The following is a 25,468-nucleotide window of genomic DNA, read 5'->3' as shown; positions in this document are numbered from 1 at the left end:
TCCATGAGAAGATATTGACTAGACCAAACAGCACATTTTACGAATAAAGCTATTCACTCTTATTATCCAGTAATTGTCCCACTAAATATTCCAGTGGATGGGTTAAAATGTCTGTGTAGCCACCATGCAAGACCATAACAGCTGATACCCAGGGGCACCAAAATAAGGAAACTCTCCAACAATCAACACATCTTTGTGGGACACAAGAGTTTGACCAAGCCAAAGAATCCAAATATGAAATTAAAGGGAGCAGCAGTTTTAGCACCTATGCGTTTGGTCATGTGTCTTGCATGACATCGAACTTCATTTAACATATCTTCCTATAAATTAGAATCAGTCTCTCACACAATACATGGGCCCAGATGTTGGCAGACTGGGGTGTCCACATTTTAGGGGTCCACTATACCTGACCTTCATTCCAAAATTCCTAAATCGTGCAGACACATTTCTTCTGGAGTAGTTTACTGTCTAGCACTTGCCTGGACCCTTCCTTGCTGTGTATTCCTTGCCTAGGGTTTTCCACATGTTTGAGCTATGTCACAAGTACCCCAACTGATGTTGTGAAAATTATATAAAAAAATTAGTCATGAGTCTGACATGCGCTTGTTTTGTATAAGTAGGTGATGGTGAATGGATATTTAGACTAGTCCTATAATAGAGACCTCTGATAGGCCCAAATGCCTCAGTCCAACCTTGAAATGAATTAAAGTAGTCACCACAATGTTCTACAGTCAAAGTAAAGTAGAAGCGAGAAAAAGTTGGGTTACAAAGGAGTGATGACACATTTATATGCTATAAACTGATAATTTTACAAATTTATATTTTTCAGGGCTTCATGGACATCGAGTTGCAGAAATTTAAAGAAGCAGGAGCCAATGTGACAGGTTTTCAACTAGTCAACTACACAGATGCAAGAGTATCCCAGATCTTACAGCAGTGGAAAAACTATGATGGTCGAGAACAACCTCGTGTAGACTGGAAGAAACCAAAGGCAAGTAGTCACTGTAACTAGAATACTTAATTTCTGAAGTTATACAGTTTGAAGGGTACAATTTGGATAAAGGGAGCAATGGCAAAATCCAAATGGGTGCTGGAAAACAGAAAAACCCTAACCAACAGCTCAGTCTCCAGAGGAGCTACAATAGGAGCAGAGGTTGTCTGTACTATCCATATGCACAATCGGAACCTTTTAGAAACAGATACAAATATATTGCTTAACGGAGGTGAAGGTGTGCTACTGCTAAGATCCTGGTGATCAAATTTGAAGGGAATCTATCAAGAATCCATAGGGTACTAATGGTCTTTTGGACTGGTGGACTCTACCATCTACCAAGAGATGAGTCTGATATTCTTGGCAGACTGCTATCTGTTGCCTCCAAAGCAGTAGACCTTGGCTTCACTGTGCATACACTTGAAGTTAATAGAGAAATGTGCATGCATCATGAGCATATAGGTTCTTTTTTTTTAAGTAATCCCTGGGTGGAAAGGCATACAGTAGACAGATTTGGTCCATAAGATCATGCTGGTAGTATTGTGTTCCAGAACATCCTCACAAGTTTCCTTTGTGGGGGCACTCTGACCAAAAACTCAGTTTTCTTACAGCGCCAAGACTGGGAAAATTAAGTAATGGCCACTCATGTAATACACAAACATTCTGGGCTCTCCAGAACATTTTTATAGCCAGTTGACTAGCAATGAATATGACTAATAATGGTTAGTTTTAGGTGGCCTTTCCAGACCCTTCTTACCACAATTTTAATTGAAAATCTGTGCATTATCATTATTTTTCTGATTTTGGATCATAAAGCGAGATCATTGTCTTGTAGCTCAAGAACCCTGGCTTAATAAATAGCAACATATAATACTTCATCTTTAAGAGTGTGGCAGACATAATGCCTCTTGTGTATCTGCTAGGCTTGTTTTCCAGAAGGTCTCAGCCAAGTCTCTGGTAAATCGTGCGGTACTCTACCCAGCTTGTACACAGGCTCAGAAGAACAACAGCTGTTACATGGAAACAAAGAATATTGAATGCTAATAGAAACAAATGGTCAGCCTGGCAATTGTTCTTATTATAAGGGTCGCTAAACCATGAGCACAATTTGATGTATGATTGGTTAAATATCAAGAATAGAGATGAGCGAGTAGTATTCGATCGAGTAGGTATTCGATCGAATATTACAGTATTCAAAATACTCGTACTCGATCGAGTACCACTCGCTATTCGAATGGAAAAGTTCGATGCAGAACCAGCATTGATTGGCTGAATGCTATACAGTCGGCCAATCAACGCTGGTTCTTCTCCTACCTTTAGAAGTCTTCTCCGTGCAGCTTCCCCGCGGCGTCTTCTGGCTGTGAATTCACATTGCCAGGCATCGGGCCTGGGCAGAGCCGACTGCGCATGCCCACACTACATTTTCTTGTACTGCGGGCATGCGCAGTCAGCTCTGCCCAGGCCCGAGGCCTGGAAGAGTGAATTCAGAGCCGGAAGATGCCGCGGGGACGCTGCACGGAGAAGACTTCTCAGAGGATCCAGCCCGACCCTCACTCGTGGACTTGGTAAGTGTAATTTGATCGAATGTTGCCTACCCCTGAAACAAGCATTTTCCCCCCATAGACTATAATAGGATTCGATATTTGATTCGAGTAGTCGAATATTGAGCGGCTACTCAAAACGAATATCGAATATCGAACATTTTACTGTTCGCTCATCTCTAATCAAGAAGCTTTAGTTTTTACAGATGATCATGTAGACCCTGTTATGCCCCCTATGTCTACCCTATCTAACCCCAGGCAGAAGAGCTGGACATACACATAAGATATGAATGACTCGAACCTGTCAATTTTGACCAGTTCGGTCAACCTTCTAGCTTTTATGGGGGCCTTCTGATCCAGCTTACGCCTATGGCAGATGTCAGTGGAGATGAGGATTGGGCCATTGGATTTCAAGAGGTGCCTTCTCCCCTTTCCCAGTTTAGCACATATTTACCATCGGGCACGGCCAGTGTGCATATGTATGGGGAGATGGGAAAGACAGCATTCAGGTTATGTTTAAATTCACCATTGGAAATTTTCTTACTAGCTTACTATTCTGCATAAAAAGTTGCAAGGTTTTTCATAAACCTCATTTGCACATCATTTGTACAAAAATTGTGCATTTTTAATAAATAGGTGAGGCTTAATAACAGGAGGCAGCCTTACAAAGCTCTTATGTAATGTAATTTATCCAAGAAATGGCATAGATAAATTTGCATAAAAGTAGAATCATAGATTTGCCATTTTTGGACAACAGACAGCAGAACATTGCAGTAAATTTATGAAGAGGTCGAGCCCCTATTAAGTATTGTTTTTATTTATTAGGGTTACAGTTGGGGTCTGGGTTGGGATTAGGATTAGCTCAAATCATTGAAACACAAAGGGCCTCATACTGGATATCAAAACTCTATAACAATAAGACTTTGTTGCCCTTAGCAACCACCAAGGCTCAGTTTTCATCCTTTGGATTTATCTTGAAAAATAAAAGCATAGTAATGGACAGTCTTATTGACAGTCTTGATAAATGAGGGGACGAGTTCTCAGGAGATGAATTTTTAGTCAATTGCTATCATTTGCAACCAAAATTATCAAGTTTTGCACAATGTTGCACAATGATCAATTGTATCCATCTTTAAAGCAACTCTCCTGGATTGTCCCAAAAAAAGAGGGGACCTCCCAGACTCTATCTATGTGTGCACAGTCAAACATTGAGGGCAGTCAAACACTGAACAGTCTGTCTTAGATCACTAAGGTCCTTGGATCAAGATTTCATAGGACAAGGAAACAGACATGCCCAGGTCTTGTCCTACCCTCACCTTTCTCTTTTTTGCCATATTTTTTGAAAACGTCTTTGGGAAAGGTGTATGATCATGTATTTATACGCCGCTGAGGTGGATAATGAATAGCTATTATTAAGCATCGCATCAGCTGGGTTTGCCCTCTTTGAAGCCGTCATGATAGAAATATAGTAAAGATTATTATTATTATCATGCTTGGCAACATGTGGGGGAGAGATTTTTCTCCCAATATCCCGCATTTAGTAATGTTACTGCTTCTAATTCCTTCCGCCCCCATGCTGGGTCTGATGACTCATTGGATATACCTGTCATTTCGGCTTATCTAAGCAAATCTTATAGCTTTAGGAAACAGAGAGTCATTTCCATACAGTTTAATTAAAGCAGAAGTTAATATCGAGAAAAGCACCATGTAGTACCCTTAGAGAACGGTATAAGAGCGAAGAGGTTCTGATACGGCTCTGTTCATATTTGTATCGAGCATTCTGTTTTTCTGTTAAGAAAAGAAAGATAGTATTGAAACCGGGGAAAAAAAGTAGTCGTATGACAGAAACAGCACAAAGAGAAAAATACCAACTTAGTCACAAGTCTTGCATATCCCAGTGGAATGTCTCCAAATTCCATGTGTTGCTATGAAGCCTCCTGGTTGTTCTGTGTAACCCTTCTAGAACAAACTAAGGTGCTTGACCATGCCCAACATCATATTTCGAAAGCCAAATTTGGTAGTTAAGCCTCGCCCCCGAAGAACTCCAAAAACACTCCCAAAATTTCAAGAAAACCATGAAAATGCCCAGTTTGAAGTGGGGTCTAAATTGACCCTATCATTTTGCTATTTAGGTAGCAGGATTGTCCACCAATATCATGGAAGCCCCTCACATGTTCTTCCACTGGATAGACTTATATTGTCTTCAGTTGTAGAGATGGAGATAGCCAAATGCTGTATCTCCAGGCCTCCTACGTAGGAGTTACATAGTGCAACCTCTTGAAGTCACATAGGGAAATGTATGGTAAGAACAGATAGCAAAAAAAAATTGGGCCATTATGGTGCCAAGTTATGCCACATTAACAGATAGGCCCTATCTACATCCTGTCTACAACACATGGGCCAATTTATTATTAAAGGGGATTGAACTAACCAGGTCTTGGCCCCCTCTTTCCACAGACCACTTAGAAGCCGTCTGTCTCTATAGTTTGTATGCTTACATATTGCATAGTTTGCCTTGACTGTGCCAATGAAAGTGAAGTAAAATTTTAGGAAATAAATTTTAGTTTGTGGGGAAATAAAAGAGTACGATGGAACACGGCCTGTCTGAACTCTACTTGATCTTGGGAATCCAAGCTATAAATCTAAGCCAGAATACTCTATTAACACCATGCGGAGCGAGGAAGATTAATGGTGCGTTCTGTAACATCTGCCCTGGTCCACTAGTCTTAAGTGTTGGCATCCGACTGCTCATATCTGGCATTGAAATTGCAATATAAAATATAAAAAAATATATATGATAGACAAACAGATGCTGATCTATGTTAATCAAGAAGAAAATATATTGTGGTGGGATGCCAAAGCAGCAAGGTCTGCAGCCATTATAGGACATTTACAACGCAAGTTCCTATAGCAATAGCTTCTTAAGCAGAGGCGTCGTAGCTATAGGGGGTACAGAGGTAGCAATAGTTATGGCGCCCTGGAGCCTGAGGGGGCTCAAACCCTTCTAAGAATTCACCAGAATTATAGCTAACACACCATGATGACGTTGAGCTATAAGGCCGACCCCACTAACAGCGCAGGGATATTGGTGTTAAAACTAACGGCACCAAAAATTCTGCAAGCGGGGCACATATCTGCTGAATTCAGTGCATCGTCAGCTTTCTAGCAGTATATAATACCGCCGAAGGTCTAGTACATAGAGAGGAAATTGATGCTGAATTTGTCAGGCAGAACATTTCCTGTATTGATGGCCATATCCATTGGCAAGAGATAAAGACAACATTAAAATCTTTAAAAATTTGCAAAAAATTTCATTATCTATATTTGCAAAAATGTTTTAACACTTAACTGTCTACAAATGTAAGTATGGTTATGTTTATAGGAATACCCCTTGAAGGTAGAATATATTATGATATATTTTGAGGCCCTCTAGCCTCACAAAAAAACTGAAGAAGTCAGTTAATGTTATTAATGGGTTAATAAGTGCACCCAAATATCTTTAGCTGGGGTTCTCTGGGAACTCCTGATATCCTCTACATTTGTTTACATGGGTAGTTTCCTGCTCTACTATCCTACAACTACCATGATGTAGTGCTCTTCCCCTCTCCCTCTCTCACACCCTCTCCCTGTTTCCCTAGCTAGCCTGTGGACTACTAGCTCTACCTAACTAACTCAGCCCTCCACCCCCCCAACCCATCATACTTACCTGTCATCCTGTCCAGATCTTCTGGGCACTGGAGATCCTTCTATTCTTCTCCTATTCTTGTCTGTCAGCACGTGCCCAATAGAGTCATCAGCAGGCACCGACAGAAGTGAAGGAAGTGGCAATTTGTGCACAGAAGATCAAGACAAGAAGGCAGCTAAATATGTTGGAGTAGGGGTGGCAGTGGGGGTAGTATTGGGGATGTTACGTTTCTGGAAAAGGGCAAAATGGATTGTCACCGGGCAATCAGAAAATGTGCCTGGGCTGGTTAAATGACCGCCCTGGCAATCTGGGCAAATATACATTATTGATAAAGTAAGTTAGTTAGGTCAGGCAGGGGAGGGTTTTTAGTTTAGTATCAAATTATCATTTTATCCTGGACAATCCCTTTAAGACTAGTGGTAAGAAGCAATGTATAGCATAGACCTGCAGATAAGAGTATATATACCACTGGGGCACCCCTTGCAGCTACTGTGGAACCAATTAAAAGAGAAATTGTAAAGTTTGGGGAATTGCCCAAAGAGGAAAGAATCACTAAGTTCTTTTCATGAGTACATGGCCCCACCTCACCCAACCACCCCTTTTATATTTCATGTATCTAACCTCTAGTGAAGCTAACTTTATGGGAATCACGTCATCTGCACAGACTTCTCTTACTTAACATCTTAAGCACGTTGAACCTTGTCATTTGACATTGGTCTTTTAAGTATAGAGGTTAATGGCTCCCATTCCCTCACTCATTTCAATATCAAAGAGAGGAAGTTTGTCCACTTAGATAAGTTTAGCAGCCAACAGTGTCCAACTTTGCTTTCTCAAGGATTTTGCAGATTTAAAGGGAACCTGTCCTAAAACTGCGGTCATATGTTGTAGCGCAGAAAAACTGAGTAGATTATATATATAGTTCTGTAGGAAAAGATTCAGTATACTCTACATTATATTCATTGAAACCCCTGCTCTTTCCATGCTTAAAGTCCAGGGGGCGGTTCAATGCATTTATCAACTGCGTTCCTTGTGGGTGGTCCTGTATGACATGTGAACATAGAAGGATATGAGATTCTCTGGAGTTGTATGTTCATCTCGCACTGATGACCATCCCTAAAAATGGTCTTGAAAAAACCTTTAAAGAGGACATTTCATGACATCACGCACCTTTGGTTTCATATACCGCTAGAAAGCCGACAGCTTTCTTGTTATGTGCCCCGGTGCAAGAGATATAGGAGCCTGATCTCCTGCTCACCATCAGAAGGTCGTTCCTGACAGTCTACTGGGCTGTGAGGTTCGTCCCTCCTGACAATACTGTCCATAGTGCTGTACTGTCAGAGGGGGTGTTTCTTACCACCCAGCGATGACGCTGAGCGATGAAGAACGCCTTCCCTCCTCCTCACAGTACTCATCCATAGACTAGTACTGGGGGAGCGTTCCACACCACTCAGCGTCATCGTTGGGCAGTAAGGAATGCCACCTCTGACAGTACAGAGCTATGGACAGTACTGTTAGGAGGGTTGGTCTTCGCAGCCCAGCTAGACTGTCAGGAACGCCCTTCTGACAGTGAAGAGATATCGGTAAGGGCACCAATATCTCTTGCACTGGGGCACTTAGCGAGAAGGCCAACAGTTTGCTGCATTCAGCGCATTGTCGGCTTCTAGCACTATATATAGGTGCCCATAGACATGAAAGGTCCCCTTTAAACTAAATTACATTGGTCTTAAAAGCACCAAACTTATTAATAGGCACAAACCTCGTCATAAATTTGGCAATTCTCAGCCTGTCCATGCGCCAGAAATTGAAATATACATACACCAGCTAAGAGGGCATGTCCGATATTATGTGACTGGTCACTTATTCTGCTTAGCCATCAAATATGACACCACAATTTTCTACTGCAAAACCCTTTTATTAGATTTCAGATCACTTTTGTTACATTCATTACTTGCCTGTGCTAAAATTGTGTTCTTCCTAGTGATATGTCCGTTGAAGCGTACCACTTTTTGCATTTGCAGTGTAATAGATGGTGGTTATTTCTCTTTTTTTGGTATAGTACACCTCGGCGTTGACATACGATGGAGTTCGTGTTATGTATGAAGCCTTCCAGAATCTCAGGAAACAAAGGATAGACATTTCACGACGTGGTAATGCTGGAGACTGCTTGGCCAACCCTGCCGTTCCATGGGGGCAAGGAATAGACATACAGAGAGCTTTACAACAGGTATGTCGCGGGTACATTACATGGCAGTACAGTATCAATATAAGGGGCAATACACACTAACCTACACACTAGGAGAAAGTAGTCACATATGGACAATTGTATAAAAACTGTTTTTGGGATGGTAGTTTATAAAGTATGTTACATCCTCACTTTCCTATATGACACCATTGTAGAGCACTTAAGAATTTTTTATATCTTACCATAAGGTTCGACTTGAAGGACTGTCGGGAAATGTTCAGTTTAATGAAAAGGGAAGACGGACAAACTACACATTGCACGTATTGGAGTTAAAACATAAAGGCATCCGACAGGTAAGACTATAAAATGTGGGATTAGTCATTCATGGTTAGTAATACTGCATGAAGGCATTAGTACTATATATAATATAATAGTAATAATATATATTTCACCATTTAAATAACATAAATCATTTTATTTATTTTTTTTAGATTTTCTCTATCCAGCTTAGTGGTAACAGTCTCGATTGGCTACCAATGAATACATGGGACCAGGAATACAGGAACTTTGTATGGTCAGAAACCCACCCATGATTTCCTTATCATGGGACACTACATGTATTAAGATAACCCGGCCACAATAAGGAAATCATGACTGGGTTTCCGACAAGTCCCATACACCGTTCTTGCATTCATGGTCGTATTCATTGGCAACTGATTAAGACAAAATATTCTAAAATTCTACAATATTTTAATTATTTATATTTGCAAAAATATTAAACTTTCAAATGTCTACAAATTTAGATATTGGTTATGTTCATGGGAAACTCTAAAATTCACCTCGATAGAAACAAGGTCTCAAATTATGGAAAAGAAAAAGTTGCTCCCAACAATATGTGCAATGGATAAAATTGGGGGATATGGTGAAAATGTGTTAGGTACTTAAGGGGTTAAGTAAGGATATTATAAATAATACAACTAGTAGAGAAATATACCGTGTATGATGTACAGTATTATAACTGGAGTGAGCTTGTACTGTACTATCATATACTCATGGCCATTACACATACTATAGCTTGCTGATGCGGAGCTCTCCGTGGTGCTGACTTCGAGAGGCTGAATGTTGGAGATTCCCTAATCTTCAAACTGTTCACGTTGTTTCTGTAGCTACAGAAATGGCATAGGGTAGCACAGATCGCTTGTATCCATAATTCCAGCCTTGGGGGGTCAGAACATGCAGTCAGTTAGTCCTGTCTTGGCCATTATTTTTGGAGATGGGAATCTCAACTTGCCTGAATGTTCATTCACAGTGGAGATAAGCTGCCAATAGAGGTGTCCAGAATCGGCATACTCCCATCTCCACATCTAGAATACATGCAAGTTGACCAGGCCAAGTGTGCATGTGTATGGGGGATGGGACAGATAGCTGTTCAGCAGTTATTCCATAGTACCTGGGCTCCACAGATCTTACAAGGAAGGCTTCTGCATAAAGAAGAAACCCTGTACAGTCTTTATCTCCAATTAGAAATTCCACAAATTATCCACTCGGAGTTAATTAACATTTTAATGAGAGTAATGCAAGTTGTTCATTAGAGGAAATCAGAAGCGTGATTTAATGAGTGGGGAAGTCCAAAGAGGGGAAACGGCAAACTCTTGGAGCTGTCTTTGCTCCTTTGACTGCTGTGTTTAAAGGAAACATGAAGCAGAGGGCAAGGTCACCAACCTGCGGGGTATTTTGTGAGACAATGGGGGGAATTCATTATTCCCCTCCTGCAATTTTCTGGTGTAAAATGTCATAATTTGGGGGTAAATTCTATTTTGCAGAAATATTTGTGACTTTTTACCTTTTTATGCCACTATACATATGGCATATAGTCAAACAATGGGGGAGGGGGTACGTTATCAAATTGTAATTGACTATTAACTATTTAATGACACTGACTACAAGAGATGGACAGACCAACTTGTACTGAGCAAAACAAATGGATATACAACTCAGGCTGGGGAGATGAAGAAAATTGAAAAAATACATTGATACTCACATTCCGTTACTTCTTTTGGGCCTCCTCACGGCATCGGCGCTCTCCTGATGATGCCATGCACCCAGGGTCACCGCCTGTGATTGGGCCACTAGCAGTTACATGGGCACATTGAATGCATGGCGTCACTGAAGATTGCAAAGAAAGAGCTCTGGATGTTGCATAGAAGCCCAAAAGAAATTGAGCCCTGACAGTGTTCTACACTATGTTTTATACATCGGTTCCTAGGAGCCATGACAGTGTTCTTCATTATGTTTTATAGATAGTTTCCTAAGAGCTCTGACAGTGTTCTACACTATGTTTTAAAGATAGGTTCCTATGATCCCTGACAGTGTTCTACACTATGTTATAGAGATAGGTTCCTATGATCCCTGACAGTGTTCTACACTATGTTTTATAGATAGGTTCCTAGGAGCCCTGACACATGAAGGTGTGTCTAAACTGAAATCTATGCCAGTCAGGAACTGACTTAGATTTTTAGAACAACTCACGACAGTCTTCTGAGATGCTCCATCATGCGCTAAAAAATGTGTCAAGTCGAGGTGCGTTTTTGGCCACATTCACAGCTAATATGGACAAATATATAAATTTTTCTCACAGTATTGCTCTAGGGGTTTTTTTTTCTAATTTTATAAAGGGACGTCTGGCTGTAGTAACACTCAGTCTTTATCTACATGGAGCGATGGAGATGGTGTCCTCCTTCCCTGAATTTATCAGTTCATTGTGATACTATAATGCATTATATATTTCCCAAAGGGAACCTCAATACACAAAAGTAACAGTATAATACCAAATTCAGCCCTGCTACACCTACAGTACATGCAGCATCAAACAGAATTTGCCAGTAACTAGCACATTAGACAGTATATACTCTGCGTCAAGGAATAGTTCAAAAGGCCAATTTCCCATAGACTTGTAAGTCGTGGTTGTGTTCCCTAAGGTCTACATCTTTGAACACTACAGGCTCTGCGCTTTATGTCACCTGCACTTTGTTCTCCGTGACATTGCTCAGTGACGCTGAAAGTGGACGGCTCGGAGGGTCGAGAGTCAGCGTCTCCTTATAGCAAAGGCTAACAAAAAGTGATTGGAAGCTGCTTACACAATAAGGCTTTCACACTGTATTACAGTCATCTGTTCTGGTGCCTTCACTTCCAGCCACAGCACTAAGGTGCTAATACTCAAGCAGTTGCCCAGTCCTGGTGTCCTATAGCAATCCTGCATCTTATGTATTGTAATAATTTAGGATTATTTTATGATAGGTTTATTGAATAGTGATGACTTAGAACTTTTAATGGTTCTCTGTATCAAGCTTGGGCCGCAGATTAGGGATATGGCATGACAACACATCATAGGACACTGGCCCTGCAAATATATAGAGTTCTACATGTCCTTTCATCTTGGCTCAACATGTCTAGATATAAGTTGTGCAAGATGCCAAGACATGAGGGTCCCTGTTCAAAATAAACCAGATTCATCCCCAATTTTCCAAAAGGTCAGACTCATCCCAAACTGAAGCCTTTGGGGTTTGACAACCACTAAATATTATTATAGTCTGGAGTCTCTTTGACCTCACAGTATAAGTGGAGGGGCAGAAACATGAAAACTTACCTCACCACTCCTGGGCTTCATCACAGGATCCAGTGTTCCCATGTGATGTCACATGGCGTCATTATACTTGCTATAAAGCGTCATGACATTGGTATACTCCTTATCACAGGCCTCAGAGGTCCCCCAGGCCCATGACATTGCCCAATAGTCCGGGAAAGGCCAAAAGAGGGCCCCAGGGGCCATCAAATACAGTGAGGGAGCCCCGGAGATGTGGGTAAAAGTGTTTATTATGTTTCCACACCATCTGGACTTCTTCTTATTACAATCTGGGGTCTGAAGAGAATACTGTATAATAATAGCACTTCTGCTTCAAAACAGGCAGAAAAACCTCGAGAATATTCACGAAACAAATCTCGCTAAGTGCACTCTTTTCTAAGTATGACCACCCATGAAAAATAAAGTACATGATTTTGTGATACTCTGTTTGGAGATGTACTGTATTTGCCATATTTGTGTATATGTGGCCCCCCAGTGGTTGTGCAGTGAGTTGCATCCTCTCAAAGCTTTTGTTAGCACATCATGACATTGGAGAGAATTTATTAACACCAGTGTTACTCAATCCCTAAGATGGCATGAAATTCTCCAGAATCATCAAGAGGCCTCTTAATAATTCTGGCACACCTCTGGAGATCTGAGGGTCTTAGAATTCAAGGAAGATCTGAGATTCACCTGAATCGAGATCTATGCCAGCCATGGACTGGCGCAGATATCAGCTAAAACTCACAAGTGTCTAGTGCAAGTTACGCTAGGTTCACACCTGCGTTCTGGTCTCCGTTCTGTGCTTTCCGTCTTCTGCATGCCAGAAGACGGAAAGCACAGACCGGATCCGGCCGTGAGCCGTGAGTCGGCATGTCCGACTCTGTGTCCGGATTAAAAAACTTGATTTCACGGCGGAGAGCATAAAACGCTCACCGCCGCTCACGGCCGGACATCTTTCTCACCCATTCAAATGAATGGGTGAGAGAGACTCCTGCAGGTTTCCGTCTGCTGCTCTGTTTTATGCAGGAAACGGAAACCTGCATAACGGACACCTGGGCGCAGATGTGAACGAGCCCTTATAGGTATTCCCTGCCCTTCTCTGTCCAGTTTTATAAATCTTACTCTTACTAGTTAAAGGGATTGTACAATCTCAACAAAGAGAAATATATCTCAAACATAAAGAAGGGTTTCCCTACTGTAGGTTAGACAACCACTACGCAACAATGCTGTCTTGCTCTGATAGACAATCTCATATTAATGGGTTTGTTTGTGTTGAGACAACCCCATTAAACCTGTATTTTTGGGAATTTAGAAGACGGCCCTCTTATAAAGACAACCCCTATCAAAATGTTCAGAACAGACCAAGTCCATCCATGAATTACATGGACAGCTAGTCACTAAAATGGCTGTCGTATATAATAAAGCTTTATTTCCTTTCCTCCTCTTCTCCAGTAGACAGATTTTCTGGAGTCTGACTCTGGTCACCCATAGAAGATCATTAAAAATAATGTATATGGTAAGGTATAAGGTCATCTGACACAAGCTACAAGTACACTTCCATGGGTGCTGAGTTTGTACGTCTAAATGAAGGCATCAATGTAAGATATACAAGGCCTAAGAAGAAGGGCCTTGTCATTGAGACTCTGTATACATTACAATTGTGTCATTTGTTGGTGTTGTCCATCTACTTGTTACAGATGCCATACAGTGGCATCCACCACCCATAGGGTTCTACTATAAAAAAAAAAACAAAGTATACCACACAATATATGGTTTTTTAAGGTGACTTTCTCTGTAGGAAAATGCAGGGTTGTCCTATAGTGTTAACATGCGTACTGTACACTGTACTGTACACTCTTATGTCCTTTGTCTTGTGAACGGAGGCCTGTGGAAACTTTAGCTAACCTCTCCTGGCAAATATGTCAGGTTATGTGCACGGACCCCTAGTGATCAGCTCTCATAGTCAGAAGTACAATCTTCACGCTCAGGGATCACGCAGGGAATTGGCGCTATTGGTCGTGTAGGGTCTTCTGTTTTGGCTACCTCTTCCCTATTAATATGGGATTATATATATAGTCTTTATGCAAGGTGAAGAGTTTATTCTGGATTGTATGTGCTGTAATTATAAACTATGGAAAATCTTGTTCCTCTGCACCCTCAAGGCCTGTGACACCCTTAGGGAAGCAGAATCCCAAGACATCAGCGATTAGGACCTGATTCTGGTCTTTATCCTCGATCTTGTCACCAGTCATGCATTTTTTACTCTATATGACTTGAAGCAAAAGATAGAGGTCTTAACAACTCGCTGTCTGCTTGCCTGACAAGACAATGTTGTATTTTCTTGCCTATGTCTGCCAGAATAGTGGTCCTGCATAATATATATGAAATGCAGGGACACACCATGGAGGAAATGTTGTTGTAGAATATCAGCTCAGGTTGATTGCATGTTGTATAATATTTCAACATGTGCCAAGCAAGCATCCTACTAATATTATAAATAAAACATAGGCTACTTTTTATCCCGGTAAATGATGTCACTGCACGACCGCAGTGAAGGAATTTAGGTACACACAACACTAAAGTCACTGACATCATCACAGGTCCTTGAGCCATTCTAGGATAGGATCATGCTAGGCAGTGGGCGGAGCCACATGCTATTTTGTGGGCGGAGCTATATAGGATGAAGCTGGACAGTGTGAAAGCTGAAGAAAATGGAGTCTCCTGGAAGATCAGGAGACTACCGAACATGCAGGCTGTGTTTGGGCAAGAGGAGTATATCGGGTGTAGAGTTTTAGTGAGTACGACAGGGAATGTGTTATTCTGCCTCTGTTGGGGGGGGGAGAACTTTGGCACATTTCAGCAACATCCATTCAGCCCTTTGTAACACAGAAGCTGCTCAGACAGTCACATAACAAAACCCCTGTAATCACAATTGCCCGATGTAGAAGAGTTTAGGCAGTACTGTAGCACACCTCTATAGGCTCTCCATATGCAAACATGTACATACAGCTGGGTATCCTATGCATATGCAACGAGACGCGGGAGCAGGCTGATCGGACTGTGGCAAATTTCTGCAACATCCATTCAACCGTTTCCACCACAGAAGCTGCTCAGACACTGACATAAGAAAACCCCAATAATCCAAATGGCCAGATTTAGCAGAGCTTAGGCAGTGCTGTAGCACAGCTGAGTACACTCTCCATATGCAGAGATGTACATACAACTGAGTATTCTGCGCATATGCTTCCATGTAGCAGAGCCAAGACGCAGGAGCAGGCGGATCATCCACAACAGCAATTGGCTAAATATAAGCGGTCAAGCGCCAACACCAACCCGCAGACGAAGTCGCGGGCAGATGCTAGTGATAGCATAAGGACCAAAGAAATGGTCAAGCTATGATTCTTTTCTACAAGAATAGTATACATCTGGATTTATACTGTACGTTACCTCCATTTGCTCTTAAAGGGATTTATAACCAGATTTCCATTTTATGGAGGGATTCCTATCTAGAAGTTTGTCCCTCATGGTGTGGCCATATGGCAGGATGTAGAATATGGACCATTCAGGCCATCAGTACCATTTTCTATTGCACGTAGTTAGTGCTATGGCCTGGTGGTCATATACATTCAGTTGCTGTTGCCCAGATGTAACCAACACAACCCTGCTATCTTTATGCACACTCGGTTTGACCACATGAACATTATGGGGCTGATTTATCTTAGACTGCGTGCCAAAAAACTGCCGTACAAGTTGCAAAATTTGTGAGAATTTTTGTTCAAAGGGGGAGATAGTGGACATGGTGGAGATGGAGTCATTAGCCTCAGCAAATGTATCATGATTTACCCCAATTTTCTGGTGTAAATGGTGCCATGAATGTACACTATTAAGGAAGTGGCATAGAATTCTGTTTAGTAACGGACCCCCATACATAATAAGGATTGGGTGTGCTATAGGGAGTGTAGACGCGGCAGTCGCTACCAAGCCCTAGACCCCAAGGGGACCCCAAAGGTCTATTTGTCCCATAAAGTATACCACTATTGTGAATAACACAAGGTCGGTAGGCCCCAATACAGATATTACATTGGGACCCAGGAGGTTGCAGTTATGCCTCTTGAAATGTAACATGGCTGATCATTCTTTTCCCTGATATCAATTGGGAGAAAATTGGCACAGCCTCATATACAAAAGATAACCTGCCAGTCCCACAAAAAACAGTAGGTGCAGACGACTTTGCTCTTAAATCAATGGGCGCCTTTAGCTTAGTGACTTTTTTGGCTTAGGATGCAGCGTTCTTTGCCCCCATTGCAGTACCTGAAACCCCCCAAGCTGCCCAAAGCATACCCACTTGTTTGGAAAACAAAAAAGCAAAATCGGGGCCACACGGTGGCTCAGTGGTTAGCACTGCAGCCTTGCAGCGCTGGAGTCCTGGTGTTCAAATCCCGCCAAGGGCATAAAACCATCTGCAAGGAGTTTGTATGTTCTCCCCGTGTTTGCATGGATTTCCAACCCATATTCCAAAGACATACTGATAGGGAAAAATGTAAATTGTGAGCTCTATGTGGGGCTCACAATCTACATTTAAAAAAAAAAATTAAAAAAAAAAAGCAAAATCACCCCCGTACATCACATCAAAGACCCTTCTTCCCTAGACCTCTAAATCACGTCTAATCGTACTATGAGACTGGTAACAAAACCAAGGGATATTATCAAATCAACCAAAATAAGATCCAGTTGAAATAAAACGTGATAGACTGAAGTCCTATTAAATCCCAGTAACATTTTAAGTAGCGTGGGGTGTCGACAAGATTATTCGGAAATATGACTTCTCACTCTTGTTAATGGCCTCTGACAGCCGGAGCTGCTGCCACTGACTGACAGTTTTTAAATCCTCTTGTAAAAGACGCCCACACTCAATATACTGTCACTACACGGTGCCAAACCAACTGGGAAACACTGATTTATTACCCAATGACATCAATCTCAAGGTTTTTTTTTTCCTTTTTACACTTCACTTTACCTGCTGTGGAAATTTCAAACTTAAGGCAAAAAAGTCATATTTTACAATGTTTCATTTTCTGGCAGCTTTTATGTCAGAAATAAATTTTGTAATATACTTTATTAACAAATTTTTGTCTCCTTTCTGTGAAATCTTGTATTATTTCCCTCTTTCCCTTGCTTCTCTATTGAGAGTTGTCCCTGCTTCTCATTGTGTATAGAGTAAGGGGCTTTGTTGAGTGAAGAGCAATTGAGGAAGTGGGATTTTCATTTCAATTGGCTACATCTCAGATATTATAAATCATAGAAACTTGATTTTGGTGCCATATGAAAGATTCTAAGGACTTGTATGAATCACTGATTGAAAATACAATGGATATAATGGATTGGGATATGTTATGTATATGTAGCCGCATATAAATATCCTAAACCTGACTGTGTTACTCTTTCATATGCCACCAAGAGCAAGTTTCTATGTTGTATAATGCCTGAGATATAGCCAATTGAAGAGACCCCCCCCCCCCAGCCCTCATTTTTCTCTTCACTTCACACAGCTCGTACTCCATTCACAGTAAGAAGTAGAGGATAGCTCTCAAGAGAGAAGCAAGCAAAAGAGTGAAAAGTGCAGGATTTCACTGAAAGGAGCCAAAATTTGTTAATAAAGTATATTACAAAGTTTATTATTGACACAAATACCACCAGAAAAGCTAAAGTTATCTGAAAGTTTAGTTTAATGGTCCAAGACAATATAACAGAGCCATTTATGATAATTAGAGATGAGCGAACAGTGTTCTATCGAACTCATGTTCGATCGGATATTAGGCTGTTCGGCATGTTCGAATCGAATCGAACACCGCGTGGTAAAGTGCGCCATTACTCGATTCCCCTCCCACCTTCCCTGGCGCCTTTTTTGCTCCAATAACAGCGCAGGGTAGGTGGGACAGGAACTACGACACTGGTGACGTTGAAAAAAGTAGGCAAAACCCATTGGCTGCCGAAAACATGTGACCTCTAATTTAAAAGAACAGCGCCGCCCAGGTTCGCGTCATTCTGAGCTTGCAATTCACCGGGGACGGAGGTTTCCGTCCAGTTAGCTAGGGCTTAGATTCTGGGTAGGCAGGGACAGACTAGGATAGGAAGGAGAAGACAACCAACAGCTCTTATAAGAGCTAAATTCCAGGGAGAAGCTTGTCAGTGTAACGTGGCACTGACGGGCTCAATCGCCGCAACCCAGCTTTCCGCGGATCCTGAATGGAATACACTGACAGTGTATTCCCGTATACCCGATATATACCCCCGATACCCGTTCCAACGGTGTGCCCCCCCCACCTTCACCCCAGAAATACCCTGCAAGTCCCCTAGCAATAGAATTGGGGCTATATACACCCACTATTTTTGCTACTGCCATACAGTGCCATTGTCTCACTGGGAATTCAAAGAATATATTGGGCTTACATATAACTTCAATTCCAGGGAGAAGCTTGTCAGTGTAACGTGGCACTGACGGGCTCAATCGCCGCAACCCAGCTTTCCCAGGATCCTGAATGGAACACACTGACAGTGTATTCCCGTATACCCCATATATACACCCCAAATCCCCGTTCCAACGGTGTGCCCCCCCACCTTCACCTCAGAAATACCCTGCAAGTCCCCTAGCAATAGAATTGGGGCTATATACACCCACTATTTTTGCTACTGGTATATAGTGCCATTGTCTGACTGGGAATTCAAAGAATATATTGGGGTTACGTGCACCCACAATTTTTGCTACTTGTATATAGTTCCATTGTCTCACTGGGAATTCAAAGAATATATTGGGCTTACATATAACTTCAATTCCAGGGAGAAGCTTGTCAGTGTAACGTGGCACTGACGGGCTCAATCGCCGCAACCCAGCTTTCCCAGGATCCTGAATGGAACACACTGACAGTGTATTCCCGTATACCCCATATATACACCCCAAATCCCCGTTCCAACGGTGTGCCCCCCCACCTTCACCTCAGAAATACCCTGCAAGTCCCCTAGCAATAGAATTGGGGCTATATACACCCACTATTTTTGCTACTGCCATACAGTGCCATTGTCTCACTGGGAATTCAAAGAATATATTGGGCTTACATATAACTTCAATTCCAGGGAGAAGCTTGTCAGTGTAACGTGGCACTGACGGGCTCAATCGCCGCAACCCAGCTTTCCCAGGATCCTGAATGGAACACACTGACAGTGTATTCCCGTATACCCCATATATACACCCCAAATCCCCGTTCCAACGGTGTGCCCCCCCACCTTCACCTCAGAAATACCCTGCAAGTCCCCTAGCAATAGAATTGGGGCTATATACACCCACTATTTTTGCTACTGGTATATAGTGCCATTGTCTGACTGGGAATTCAAAGAATATATTGGGGTTACGTGCACCCACAATTTTTGCTACTTGTATATAGTTCCATTGTCTCACTGGGAATTCAAAGAATATATTGGGCTTACATATAACTTCAATTCCAGGGAGAAGCTTGTCAGTGTAACGTGGCACTGACGGGCTCAATCGCCGCAACCCAGCTTTCCCAGGATCCTGAATGGAACACACTGACAGTGTATTCCCGTATACCCCATATATACACCCCAAATCCCCGTTCCAACGGTGTGCCCCCCCACCTTCACCTCAGAAATACCCTGCAAGTCCCCTAGCAATAGAATTGGGGCTATATACACCCACTATTTTTGCTACTGGTATATAGTGCCATTGTCTGACTGGGAATTCAAAGAATATATTGGGGTTACGTGCACCCACAATTTTTGCTACTGGTATATAGTGCCATTGTCTGACTGGGAATTCAAAGAATATATTGGGGTTACGTGCACCCACAATTTTTGCTACTGGTATATAGTGCCATTGTCTGACTGGGAATTCAAAGAATATATTGGGGTTACGTGCACCCACAATTTTTGCTACTGGTATATAGTGCCAATTTCTAACTGGGAATTCAAAATGCGCAAGGCTCCCGGAAAGGGACGTGGACGAGGCCGTGGGCGAGGTCGGGGGAATGGTTCTGGGGAGCAAGGTAGCAGTGAAGCCACAGGGCGTCCCGTGCCTACTCCTGTGGGGCAGCAAGCATTGCGCCACTCCACAGTGCCAGGGTTGCTTGCCACATTAACTAAACTGCAGGGTACAAACCTTAGTAGGCCCGAGAACCAGGAACAGGTCTTGCAATGGCTGTCAGAGAACGCTTACAGCACATTGTCCAGCAGCCAGTCAGACTCTGCCTCCTCTCCTCCTATTACCCAACAGTCTTGTCCTCCTTCCTCCCAAAATTCCCAAGCTTCACAGAACAATAACCCCAACTGTCCCTGCTCCCCAGAGCTGTTCTCCGCTCCTTTCATTGTCCCTCAACCTGCCTCTCCACGTCACGATTCCACGAACCTAACAGAGGAGCATCTGTGTCCAGATGCTCAAACACTAGAGTCTCCTCCATCTCCGTTCGATTTGGTGGTGGATGACCAGCAACCCACCCTCATCGACGATGATGTGACGCAGTTGCCGTCAGGGCATCCAGTTGACCGGCGCATTGTGCGGGAGGAGGAGATGAGACAGGAGTTGGAAGAGAAAGTGGTGGATGATGAGGACACTGACCCGACCTGGACAGGGGGGATGTCAAGCGGGGAAAGTAGTGTGGATGTTGAGGCAGGTGCAGCACCAAAAAGGGTAGCTAGAGGCAGAGGCAGAGGTCAGCAGCTTAGGCGAAGCCAGGCCACACCCGGAATCTCCCAAGATGTTCCAGTTCGTACCCAGCCCCGAAAAACTCCCACCTCGAGGGCACGTTTCTTGAAGGTGTGGAGTTTTTTCAAGGAATGCGCCGAGGACAGATATAGTGTTGTCTGCACAATTTGCCTCTCGAAATTGATTAGGGGCTCTGAGAAGAGCAACCTGTCCACCACTTCAATGCGCCGTCATTTGGAATCCAAGCACTGGAATCAGTGGCAGGCAGCAACGGCAGGACAAAGGCCGCCTGCCGTTCACGCCACTGCCACTGCCTCTGCCACTGCCTCTGCCTCTGCCACTGCCACTGCTGACTGTGCTGGCGATGCACTCCAGAGGACGAGCCAGGACACCACTTCATCTGCCTCCGCCACTTTGTTCACTTCTCCCTCATCCTCCCCTGTTCCTGTCTTATCTCCTTCTCCTGCACCATCAAAGGCACCATCAGGCGCTTCTTTACAACAACCCACCATCTCTCAGACATTGGAGCGGCGGCAGAAATACACTGCTAACCACCCACACGCGCAAGCCTTGAACGCCAACATCGCTAAACTGCTGGCCCAGGAGATGTTGGCGTTCCGGCTTGTTGAAACTCCCGCCTTCCTGGACCTGATGGCAACTGCGGCACCTCGCTATGCCGTCCCTAGCCGTCACTACTTCTCCCGGTGTGCCGTCCCCGCCTTGCACCAGCACGTGTCACTCAACATCAGGCGGGCCCTTAGTTCCGCGCTTTGCACAAAGGTCCACTTGACCACCGACGCGTGGACAAGTGCATGCGGACAGGGACGCTACATTTCACTGACGGCACACTGGGTGAATGTAGTTGAGGCTGGGACTGCTTCCCAAACTGGCCCGGTGTACCTCGTCTCCCCGCCTAACATTCCTGGCAGGGACACGAGAAGAACACCCCCCTCCTCCTCCTCCTTTACCGCCTCCTCCTCCGCCACCGCCTCCTCCTCCGCCACCGCCTCCTCCTCCGCTGTTAGATTGACCCCAGCTACGAGTTGGAAACGTTGCAGCACTGGCGTTGGTAGACGTCAGCAGGCTGTGCTGAAGCTGATCAGCTTGGGGGACAGACAGCACACTGCCTCCGAGGTGAGGGATGCCCTCCTCGATGAGACGGCAATATGGTTTGAGCCACTGCACCTGGGCCCAGGCATGGTCGTTTGTGATAACGGCCGGAACCTGGTAGCAGCTCTGGAGCTTGCCGGACTCCAACATGTTCCATGCCTGGCCCACGTCTTCAACCTAGTGGTGCAACGTTTCCTAAAGAGCTACCCCAATGTTCCAGAGCTACTGGTGAAAGTGCGGCGCATGTGCGCCCACTTTCGCAAGTCGACAGTAGCCGCTGCTAGCTTAATATCTCTCCAGCAACGCCTGCATGTGCCACAACACCGGCTTTTGTGCGACGTCCCCACACGCTGGAACTCAACGTTTCAGATGTTGAATAGAGTGGTTGAGCAGCAGAGACCTTTGATGGAATACCAGCTACAAAACCCTAGGGTGCCACAAAGTCAGCTGCCTCAGTTTCACATCCATGAGTGGCCATGGATGAGAGACCTTTGTGACATCCTACGGGTCTTTGAGGAGTCCACAAGGAGGGTGAGCTCTGAGGATGCGATGGTGAGCCTTACAATCCCGCTCTTGTGTGTTCTGAGAGAATCCCTGATTGACATCAGGGATAACTCAGATCACACAGAGGAGTTAGGGATAGCATCCGATCCGTCACAGCTGGAGAGTAGGTCCACACATCTGTCCGCTTCACTGCGTTTAATGGAGGAGGAGGAGGAAGAAGAGTTGTCCGATGATGTGATGGTGATACAGGAGGCTTCCGGGCAACTTCGAATCGTCCCATTGTTGCAGCGCGGATGGGTAGACATGGAGGATGAGGAGGAAATGGAGATTGAACTTTCTGGTGGGGCCAGAGGAGTCATGCCAACTAACACTGTGGCAGACATGGCTGAGTTCATGTTGGGGTGCTTTACAACCGACAAGCGTATTGTCAAAATCATGGAGGACAACCAGTACTGGATCTTTGCTATCCTTGACCCCCGGTATAAAAACAACATCTTGTCTTTTATTCCGGTAGAGGGGAGGGCCAATCGCATCAATGCTTGCCACAGGCAATTGGTGCAGAATATGATGGAGATGTTTCCAGCATGTGACGTTGGCGGCAGGGAGGGCAGTTCCTCCAGTAGGCAACCAAGTTCTCACCGGTCCACACAAATGAGGGGCACACTGTCTAAGGTCTGGGACACCTTGATGGCACCCCCTCGCCAAAGTGCCGCCACGGAGGGTCCTAGTGTCACCAGGCGTGAGAAGTATAGGCGCATGTTGCGGGAATACCTTTCCGACCACAGCCCTGTCCTCTCCGACCCCTCTGCGCCCTACACGTATTGGGTGTCGAAGTTGGACCTGTGGCTTGAACTTGCCCTATATGCCTTGGAGGTGCTGTCCTGTCCTGCCGCCAGCGTCCTATCTGAGAGGGTGTTCAGTGCAGCCGGTGGCATCATCACTGACAAGCGCACCCGTCTGTCAGCTGAGAGTGCCGACTGGCTCACTTTGATAAAAATGAACCACCACTGGATAGAGCCTTCATTTTTGTGCCCACCTGTGTAAAGCACACCAACATGAAACTCCATGTCTGTACTCAACCTCTCCAATTCCTCCGCATCCTCATACTCATCCACCATAAGCGTTGCACAATTCTGCTAATACTAGGCTCCCTCCACCCTGATTTCCCCCAACTCTGCTGGTTAGAGGCTCCCTCCACCCTGATTTCCACCAACTCTGCTGGTTAGAGGCTCCCTCCACCCTGCTTTCCCACAACTCTGCTGGTTAGAGGCTCCCTCCACCCTGCTTTCCCACAACTCTGCTGGTTAGAGGCTCCCTCCACCCTGCTTTCCCACAACTCTGCTGGTTAGAGGCTCCCTCCACCCTGATTTCCACCAACTCTGCTGGTTAGAGGCTCCCTCCACCCTGCTTTCCCACAACTCTGCTGGTTAGAGGCTCCCTCCACCCTGATTTCCACCAACTCTGCTGGTTAGAGGCTCCCTCCACCATGAATTGGTCCAAACTGGGCTGTTTAGAGGCTCCCTCCACCATGAATTGGTCCAAACTGGGGTTTTTAAAGGCTCCCTCCACCATGAATTGGTCCAAACTGGGCTGTTTAGAGGCTCCCTCCACCATGAATTGGTCCAAACTGGGGTTTTTAGAGGCTCCCTCCACCATGAATTGGTCCAAACTGGGCTGGTTAGAGGCTCCCTCCACCATGAATTTGCCCAAACTGGGCTGTTTAGAGGCTCCCTCCACCATGAATTTGCCCAAACTGGGCTGTCTAGAGGCTCCCTCCACCATGAATTGGTCCAAACTGGGGTTTTTAGAGGCTCCCTCCACCATGAATTGGTCCAAACTGGGCTGTATAGAGGCTCCCTCCACCATGAATTGGTCCAAACTGGGGTTTTTAGAGGCTCCCTCCACCATGAATTGGTCCAAACTGGGGTTTTTAGAGGCTCCCTCCACCATGAATTTGCCCAAACTGGGCTGTTTAGAGGCTCCCTCCACCATGAATTTGCCCAAACTGAGCTGTTTAGAGGCTCCCTCCATCATGAATTGGTCCAAACTGGGGTTTTTAGAGGCTCCCTCCACCATGAATTGGTCCAAACTGGGGTTTTTAGAGGCTCCCTCCACCATGAATTGGTCCAAACTGGGGTTTTTAGAGGCTCCCTCCACCATGAATTTGCCCAAACTGGGCTGTTTAGAGGCTCCCTCCACCATGAATTTGCCCAAACTGGGCTGTTTAGAGGCTCCCTCCATCATGAATTGGTCCAAACTGGGGTTTTTAGAGGCTCCCTCCACCATGAATTGGTCCAAACTGGGGTTTTTAGAGGCTCCCTCCACCATGAATTGGTCCAAACTGGGGTTTTTAGAGGCTCCCTCCACCATGAATTTGCCCAAACTCTGCTGGTTAGAGGCTCAATCCACCCTGATTTTCAAAACAAATGTTGGTGCCAACCTCAACTTACTACAAGGGCCAAATTCACTGCTGGTGACAAGCTCTCCTCACTGCAAGTGCCAAATACACATGTTTCAAGGTGTTTTCCTACTGTCAGAGAGGTGGTATTGAGTGTGTAAAGTGTGTAGTTGTTAGGCTGTGATGTTGGGGTAATAGAGGGTCTTTGGTGTGTTAGATGCCCCCAGACATGCTTCCCCTGCTGTCCCAGTGTCATTCCAGAGGTGTTGGCATCATTTCCTGTGGTGTCATAGTGGACTTGGTGACCCTCCAGACACGGATTTGGGTTTCCCCCTTAACGAGTATCTGTTCCCCATAGACTATAATGGGGTTCGAAACCCGTTCGAACACACGAACATTGAGCGGCTGTTCGAATCGAATTTCGAACCTCGAACATTTTAGTGTTCGCTCATCTCTAATGATAATATGTTTTCCTTCTCAATTAACAGATTGCGACGTGGAATGAAGATGATAAGCTAATCCCTCTAGCTACAGATGCCCAAGCTGGAAATGATACCATAGGAGTGCAAAACAGGACATACATTGTCACCACCATATTGGTATGTATGCGTAGGTTTCTTACATATAGAATTACATATTATCATTTCTTGAGGGGAGATGCTATATGGAAGAGTATAAAGAGTGTTGTGAAATCACCTTTACATTGGAGAACTGGTAGC

The 25,468-nt window shown here is 44.3% G+C and overlaps 1 protein-coding gene across 4 annotated transcripts in view; it reads left to right on the top strand.

Moving 5' to 3' along the window:
* GRIA1 (glutamate ionotropic receptor AMPA type subunit 1) overlaps nt 1-25,468 on the top strand; it is a 249,225-nt gene that overhangs the window by 163,174 nt on the left and 60,583 nt on the right. For all 4 annotated transcript variants that reach the window (XM_075274854.1, XM_075274853.1, XM_075274851.1 and 1 more), the window contains exons 6-9: nt 830-991; nt 8,274-8,441; nt 8,648-8,752; nt 25,238-25,348. In XM_075274854.1, coding sequence (XP_075130955.1) covers nt 830-991; nt 8,274-8,441; nt 8,648-8,752; nt 25,238-25,348 — 546 coding nt within the window. The remainder of the gene's footprint in view (nt 1-829; nt 992-8,273; nt 8,442-8,647; nt 8,753-25,237; nt 25,349-25,468) is intronic.

The sequence above is a fragment of the Leptodactylus fuscus genome, chromosome 5, assembly GCF_031893055.1.
Source record: "Leptodactylus fuscus isolate aLepFus1 chromosome 5, aLepFus1.hap2, whole genome shotgun sequence".
In the NCBI taxonomy this organism is placed as follows: Eukaryota; Metazoa; Chordata; class Amphibia; order Anura; family Leptodactylidae; genus Leptodactylus; species Leptodactylus fuscus.
Note: the sequence above shows the minus strand (reverse complement) of the source record. Positions and strands in the feature narration are given on the sequence as shown.